This window comes from Telmatherina bonti, assembly GCF_933228915.1.
Source record: "Telmatherina bonti genome assembly, chromosome: 16".
Classification (NCBI taxonomy): Eukaryota; Metazoa; Chordata; class Actinopteri; order Atheriniformes; family Telmatherinidae; genus Telmatherina; species Telmatherina bonti.
Genome location: NC_136614.1, coordinates 15,142,879 through 15,151,445, shown reverse-complemented (window position 1 = coordinate 15,151,445; position 8,567 = coordinate 15,142,879). Strand labels below are relative to the sequence as shown.

The 8,567-nt window shown below is 38.6% G+C and overlaps 1 protein-coding gene across 1 annotated transcript in view; it reads left to right on the top strand.

Moving 5' to 3' along the window:
• fmn1 (formin 1) overlaps window positions 1–8,567 on the top strand; it is a gene marked incomplete at both ends in the record, with an annotated part of 36,730 nt that overhangs the window by 9,390 nt on the left and 18,773 nt on the right. Inside the window, 2 exons of the mRNA XM_079255730.1 lie at window positions 506–684; window positions 6,971–7,076. Of these exons, the coding sequence (XP_079111856.1) occupies window positions 506–684; window positions 6,971–7,076 (285 nt within the window). The remainder of the gene's footprint in view (window positions 1–505; window positions 685–6,970; window positions 7,077–8,567) is intronic.

The following is an 8,567-nucleotide window of genomic DNA, read 5'->3' as shown; positions in this document are numbered from 1 at the left end:
AGTTGCCCTTGCTCAGTCTTTAATGTGTTTTGTGGCAACTAGGGGTAGCAGTGGCTCGGGTGGTCGAGTTTGAATCTTGCTCCCCTATTCTGTAGCCCCAAGGGGGACTCAAGTGTTCTCTGAGGTCCCCTGAGGGCTGGTCCAAGTTCTGACAAATGTAGAGGGTTGCGTCAGGAAGGGCGAATATAGGGCTTCCGTCCCAGCTGAGTAGTTGAGAGACGGTGATTCACTGTGGCAACACCTTTGGGGGGAAATGCCTAAAAGAATTTTGTGGCCACTAACTTGTTTGTTGTTGTACTTTTCTTTGAAATATTGCATTTTGCATTACTATGAACCCTAACTACCCATTAGGAGACAGGAGAGGATGAAGGGTGGCTCGCAATGAGAATTCTTCAACAACTTTTGATTTATTAAATACCTGTCAGTTGTCAGTCAGGGGCTTGGATATTAATAAATTCTCGGGATTTTCTGTCATACCTGATTGTTTGTCTCCTGTTTTCCCCAGATGAGGCTCTGCAGAGGCAGGAGGAGCTCTGGCAGCAGGAGGTGGAAGAGTCTCTGTCTCAATGCAGGTCTCTTTTTCACCCATCCAGACCGAAGCACATTGACTTCCTGCGCATCACCGCTCCTGATGACGACATCACTGAAACACCCCCCGCCACGCCTCTTCTCAAAGAGCTGAGGGTAAGCAGAGTGAAACAGTGGACTCAAACAATGGAAACTAGTGATATCAAATATTTATTGTCACAATCTGAAAGCCTGCCATTGACAGAATCATCATTAGACTTAGGAACAAAAACATTTTAATTTGAGCATTTTTTGACTACTTTAAATCACCTTTATATATTTATTTGCATTCAGTCTCAATAATTTTCAGCAATTTTCATTCCTGCAAGCTGACTTTTCTTTCTTGTTTTCTTGCTTGATGTGTCTGTAATGGATAATCATTTTTCTGAGCTCCTTTTGGAGTTTTTACTTGGATTGTGACTTGAAAGCTGCTTTTTTTCTTAGATTTTGAAAACAGGTGAGGCATGTCAGGGGTGTTAACATGTACATGCCCACTATAAATAGAGATATAAGACTTTTAAATATAGCTGGTAACATGAACACATAGAGTCGAGGCACAACTAAAGTGTTAATGTTTACTGATGCAACATTTCCAATCAACGAATTAGTTAATCTGAACAATTTGGATTTCCGGAATTAAGATAAAAATGAGTCCTTCTTCTTCCCAATCATAAACAAAAGCAGTTTTCCCATGACCTGTACATAATATTGACCTGTAGGAGTGAAAAGACAGAAATCCTATTGCAGTGTGAAAAATGAAGCCCCATCATATTTTTTTACACTGCAATGGAGTCTGGTACCATGTCTGTAAATCTGCTCTGCTGTGGAATTACAAAGAGTTCTATTTTCCCTGTTGTTTCATAATCAACATGGTTTTATGCAACACTGTAGGTGCATTGTATGTGCAATGTTGAAGCCCCAGAGTGTAAGAATTACTCCCATCTAGTGGTGAGCTAGCAGAATGCAAACAACCGAGAAGTTCTTACTGGCATTTAAACACGTTATTACAACAACAGAAGAGTAAAAAAATGGGAAAATGTCAACACCTTGCATGGTGTAAGGTGATGAGGAACAAAACGATACATAATTCTGTTTTGTTTTTTATGCTGATAAGTTATAAGCAAGCCATCTATATATATGGTACCAAGCTACTGCTAATAGCCCCTTGACAATTTAGCTGAAATAACTTACCAACACCAGAAAAAATTGTGAAAATACGATTGAAAACAGCTAACGGTTTGACTTTTGTGAAGAGTGAACAGAGTGAACAGCAACTGAAAACTGTCACAACTGAGCTTTTCCACTTTAAGCTAACTTACAAATTAGCCGTTTCTACCATTTTATATAGCAAGTAAAAGTAAATGACCCGGCTAAAACAAGAGGATGAAGTAGTTTCTGGACAACCTACCCTGTTTATAACATAACACTAAAATCACTTCACTGTTAGATTAAATTAATTTACCTGTCCAGCAGAAAGATGCAGCCTCAGCGTCAGTGAGTCAGTTTTTAAGTCACTTTCCCTCATGAATTGTCTCCATCTGGCAAACGCTACGCAGTCGTTTTTTCTGGTTATTCTTGGCCGTTTTCCCGTACCAGGTCAGGTCCCCTAATTCAATGGAAAACGGCAAATGTTTAATAATCCACGGTCTTCGCTTGTTTCTCCTCCTCCCTCTCCCCCTCCTACAACACACAGGGATTCACAGCTAACGCGTAAAGCTAAAAAGTTTGTCCCCTTTCGGCTACACTACTCAAAGCTGGCGCTGTGACATGGCATCTTATGGTGGCCACCGTACATCCTTCTGTTGGGTGCGCTGCCAACTTTTTAAAAAATTTTTATTACACAATTGAACAAAAATTACAGAACATAAACTGATAAGTCAGGGGGTCAAGAAAATAAATGAAAAGAGGTATAGAGAGAATGAAGGTCATGGAAAATACAGACAAAATTGAGTATCTACACCTGTGTATACATCCATACACATTATACAAAATATCAGTGAGACTACATCACTGAAATAAGAATTGATCCAAAATTACCATAATTTTTTAAGGCACTCCGGCTTCCTCCCACCATCCAAAGACATGCATGATAGGTTAATTGGTCACTCTAAATTGCCCCTAGGAGTGAGTGTGAGCGTGAGTGTGGTTGTTCGACTCTCTGTGTGGCCCTGCGATGGACTGGCGAGCTGTCCAGGGTGTACCCTGCCTGTCGCCCAAAGCCGGCTGGGATAGGCTCCAGCTTCCCCGCGACCCTGAATGGAATAAGCGGTTCGGAAAATGAATGAATGAATGAATGAATGAATTTTAAGTTAATCATTGTTAGGACTTAAATTCACTTTTTAGAACACTTTCCTTGGTTACATCTATAAAAACTAACAGGTTTTACTTCCTGGCTGAGTTCACTGTTTATTATTAGAATTAGAAGAACTATTTTATGACTTCCAAGGATATAATTTTCACAGTTCACATGTATTTGCTCTCATGACTCTAAAAGTCAGATATTCTTTTAACATATACATAACATACAGGGATTGCAAACTGTGTACCTCAAAGGTCTCGAACCTGCAGGTCTTGCAGTTGTTTCCCTGCTTCCACACACCTGACTAATTAATGGGCCGTTAGGCAGAACTTGACATTTGATTTTCTATGTGGTATGTTGGTGCAGAAAAGTATCTAAAGGCATCAGGACTCCTTGACTATTGCAGTTTAAGAGCCCTGATATAAAAAGTTGGCCTGTGTGGAAAATGCTAGATGTGCATGCTTTTGGGTGGAGGGTCGTCTTGTCTTAAACACATGAAAAAGTTGTTTTCAAGCATTTTCTTGGAGTTTATGACTATCAGTCCTGTACATGCTGTAGCACAGCTACACATGCACATTTTAATACTCCACAAGATTATGCTTTCTTGTTACATAAACACAGAAGCTCAAATAAAGGCAATAGTGTACAGTATATCCCCAGATGAATGCAAAAGCACCTTATTATTAATCTCCAGTGTTGCCTGCTAATGCCCCACTGCAGGCTATAGAGGCATGTTACAGATGCATATAAGAACAACTCTCATGTGAGTTTGTTGCTAATCTGCTGGCTGTAATAATATGAGTGTAAACAGGGGTGGAACCTGAGAATTAAGAATAACTCAGACATGATTCAGTTAAGGAAAAGCTTTACAGCCTCATATCTTTCTCATTTAGGAGACACTAAAACAGTTAAAAAAAATGTTTGTCAAACTAATTAGAGAAGGTTTGATAACTGCTGCTCTTCCTCGTGGACTTTGAATTCAGCCCAGAACACATTTTTAATTGTTTTCCTCCTGTTCCTCATTTATTTACCCATTTTCTTCTAATCAAGTGACTTTCCTTCAAAATTTTATAACCTATTCACACATTTTCTGACCTAAATATTTTGAAAATGTTTTTTTTGTTATTCTTCTTTTTCTTGTCATCATTATTATTATTATTATTAGCAGTAGTAGTAGTAGTATAAGAAACTTATAATTACAAACGCTACATTTACAACATAATTATCCTTTCTGAATTTTCTTTTTTCATTTTCATGTTTTTAATAACAAAATAAAGTTGATGTATCTTAAATTAATCTGTGATGTGTGTAGATTTATATATGTATGTAAACTATGTATGTAAAGTTGTTTAAAGGGAAAGTTTAATTTGGATTTTTAGTTGAATACAAATCCAGCAGCTTAGTTATTTTATTCTTATAATAATCCAACAAATCCAAGCTGTTTATTGATCCACAATATCAGCTTCAGTGTGAGCTGATTAAATGTGCTGTAGGTGGAGTTAGACCCTCTAAGATGTCCAGATTATCCCGGCGCCGCTCAGTACCAATGGAGCAGCGAAACCTTCCTGATGGAGGATTTACAGACCAAATGTTTAGCGAGTGACTCAGTCCTGTTTACCCTCCTTCAGCTCTGGGTGTGGTGTCCTTCCATCTGTTCAGGGTTGCTTCCTTTACCTTACGGATGTCATATTGTTTAAATGTCAGAAACAGCGGGTAGATATGCCATCTGTTTCAAGTTATTGCGTGACAACTGCAGATACGTCCACGATGCAGCATGATAAAGCTACAGAAGAATCAGCTGGAAAATAAGGCAGCAGGAGTCAAACGGTCCAACTTGGATCTGATTTTGTGGTGTGAGTCACTCCAGCCAGCGGTGCAACAGAACTGGGGTTGGAAACTTTTACTTTTCCAGAGCTTTATGGATTTCTCTTCAGCTGTGTCCACCTCTGAGTGGCCAAACAGCAGTTTTAGATTTACAAAACTAGTTCTCTGGTAAGACATGAAGAAGCTGTTGGAATACAAAATTAAAAAAGCTCATCATTTTCAACAAACTGAAGCGCAAACAGGTTGTATTTTCTGATGTGACTTTGTTAGCTTAACCTTCCTGTTTTTATCTACTGAAAAAAAAAACTTGCGTTTGCATCATGCTGGAGCAACTCTGACAAATTTCTGCATGCGACTCGAACACATTAGTCACATCTACTTGGACCAAAGACAGAAGCAAATAAATAAGGTCATGTTCTTCCTTGCAACTGTTTCCGGATGACTTTACAAATCCTATCACCGAAATGTCTCAATCACAGCTAATTTAGCAACCAAAAATAGTCTTGACATTGTTCAGGAAGGTCTCAGAAGCTAACTGAGGAAATAAAGCAGAATTGTCTGATGCCACCCTGCAAAAATGAAATCTAAGTAAGATTAAAAATCTTAAATTGAGTACACATATGCTTATTTTTTTAAAGGTATGATAATTCTTAGTTTTTATGCCAGAGAATTCCTCTTGTTTTAAGAGTTTTTAACCTGTTTTGGGAAGTCTTGACAAGCCAAATGTTCTTGTTCTGTTGGCAGATAATTTATCTTATTTTAGGCAACATTTACCTTATTTTTGTATATACTTTCATGTTTTTCTTGAGTTTTTGCAGTGCATGTAGGTACATCTGTGGCACTGCTAACCTTTCAGGGAGAAATAAATAACTTAGACAAAAAGATTTGATCCAGCAAAGCAGGGCTGTCAACATGGAAAACTGCTCAGAGGGACAGAGGAACAGAACAAGTCCTAACCAGACAAATGAGGTAGATGAAGACAAAGTTGATGGTTCAGAGAATGAGGATTCATCACATGATAAATGTGTGTTGGATAAAGCTCTGACGCCTCAGTGTGATGGGCACATTCCCACCGACAGTACAACAGGCAGCGACTGCTCCGTGAACACAAAGGAAACCAACCGAGATGTAAAAAACTGTCACAAAAATACTTCAGCTGCACACTGCCAGGAGGAATTTGTCATGCATATAAACCCTGGAGTGGATTTTAAGCCCGTGGAGTCTGAGAATAGTAGACAAGCAGAGAGCGAACATACTGTGGTAACTGTGACACAGACAGGACACTCTGTACAACAGGATCCAACGTTTCAGGCAGGTGAAGATACAGAAGAGTGGATATCAGTAAAGGATGAAGAATGGGAGCAAAAAGATGTGCTTCCTGATACTTTTACACAACTTTACCCCCCAAGTCCAAGTGATGCTTCATCAAAAAATATCATAACATCTGCATTCCAGTTTTCTAACCCTCCACCTGGGTCCACCCTCACCAGAGCCACCTTCTCTCCAGGATCTCCCACTTATAAGCAGATCCAACTTCCAGTGCTGTTCAGTGGCATGAGGGTTTTGAGGAAGGGAGTTGTTGGGCCTGAGCATGACACCGTGGCTCAGATTAAATCTCCTCCTCAGGAAGCAAAGAAAGCAGTTTTAACAGAAAAGCTGGAGGATGTCAAGGCTCAGGGAAGCTTCCTGGACCAGATCTCCCAGTTCCTCGGTCGAGAAAAGAGGGGAGATGAAAAAGATGAGGATGAGTTGGGGGCTGAAAGGAAGCAAGAAGAACCCAGGGTGGGTTCAAAAGATAGCCAGGAGGCTGGGAGAGAAGAGCTCCAAACGGAAGAGAAAGCAAAGGTTTCAGAGTCAGCTGAGCCTGCAAAACCTGTATCCAGTGCTGAGGCTGCTTTTGATGCCTTCAAGGCTTTTTTCACCCCAAAGCCCTTAAAAAAAGATCCTGCAGAAAAGGTTGATCTGGAGGCAGTGAGAAAAAGGATGAGAAATGATAAAGATGCACTAAGAACACTTTTTGAGAGAAGCTCCACCAAGAAGATACAGGAAAAGAAAGACTCTTCAGATGGCAGAGTAAGGGACATTAAACCTCACATTAACAAAGAAAAACATTTTAATTTGTACATTTATTCTAAACGGGTTCAAGAACAATGCACTAAATCAAAAGCTAAGCTATGGGCATCCACCAGTACAGTTACTGGGTGCTTTTTGAAGATGCATGAATCAGGTCTGTTATATAAAAGCAACAATGAAATATCTGTTGCCATCTTTTCCCTGCAGTCAGAGCAATCCACTCCAGGAGAAGAAGAGAGAACTCCTGGTCGTCTGCAAGCTGTATGGCCGCCTCTTAAAGAAGAAAAAGTTGGTCTGAAGTATACAGAAGCAGGTACAGACTAATTCAGTGTTTCCCAGTCCTATTCCTAACAAAAACCCTGCTTCAATACACGTGACTGAGCTCATCATCATCATCATCATCATCAGGCAGAGGGCTGGTGTCGGCCCATTAATATGGGCCAGGTTGGGATGCAGACTGCGTGATAGTGGGTCCCCAGGATCTGGGCTGGCAAACTGGATACAAATATATGACAAAATGTAGTGTTTACTAATGAAAGACAGAAACTTAATATAAAGAATTCCACAAACATCCACTCAAATAACATGATGCTTCAAAATCAGAGGAATGATCTTTAATAAAAACAGATGATTGTATTTATGCACTTCAGTCACAAGAAGCTATTACCATTCAATGTTTTGGATTTTCTCTTAAGAAGAAAAAATATTTCATTAATAAATATAAGTGCTTTAAATTATTCGTGTAATATTGACCAGAAAGCTAGAAGCTAAAAGTTCCATGTACATTTTCATCATTTTATACCCTTTTCATATATACACACACACATATATATATATATATATATATATATATATAAATATGTGTAAAGTATATAAAATTATATTAAATAAAAAAAAGTATACACACACACATATACACACACACATTATATATATATATATATATATATATATATATATATATATATATATATATATATATATATATCAAATCAAACTTTATTTATAAAGCACTTTTCCTACAATAAAATGCAACACAAAGTGCTTTACATGATAAAAAAAAAAAAAAAAATAGTAAACACAACAAAGAAAAACCATCAGCCCCTCCCTTCTCACATTCAGACGCATACACACTCATACACACACCCACACAACATCAATTTCAACAGTACTCTTAAACATGATGCATGCACCTACTTAGTTATTTATTGCTGAGCACAGATGAGCCTGGTAAGGAACACCATCGCAGGAGCCATCTGCACCAGGAGTCGATCAGACAACAGTATGTATATATGAAATATATACATAAAAATATTTTCTTCTGTAGATTAAGTAGATTTACACCAAGGTTATCACTGCTAATTTTCCTCAACTGCTATCTCTTTACACGTGCACGCTGTTTGGTACTAACACACACTTTCACATGTGGTGTGTAAGTAAATAAAAATCCAAAAGGTATGCCAAATCAAAAGGTCCAGTCAGTCTCCTAAATTATTAAATAATAGTCCCGTGATAATACAGCCATTAATGGAAATACTATAATGTCAACATTCAAACGCATCAGAAGCTGTGTTTGCTGTGTGACATGCTGCACTGCATGTGTTATCAAGCTTCCAGTAAAGGTAAACACAGTTCCACCCTCAGTGTCTGCCGTGTATTAATAAAGCCTACAGTTTATGATTGTCTCTTAGTTTCAGGGAGTGCAGTGTCTGTACTGCAGCCAACAGCTGAGCATTCTGATAAAACCTGATCCTGAAAATGACATAAATATCTTTCACCTGGAAGAGGAAGCCATAAATTAAAA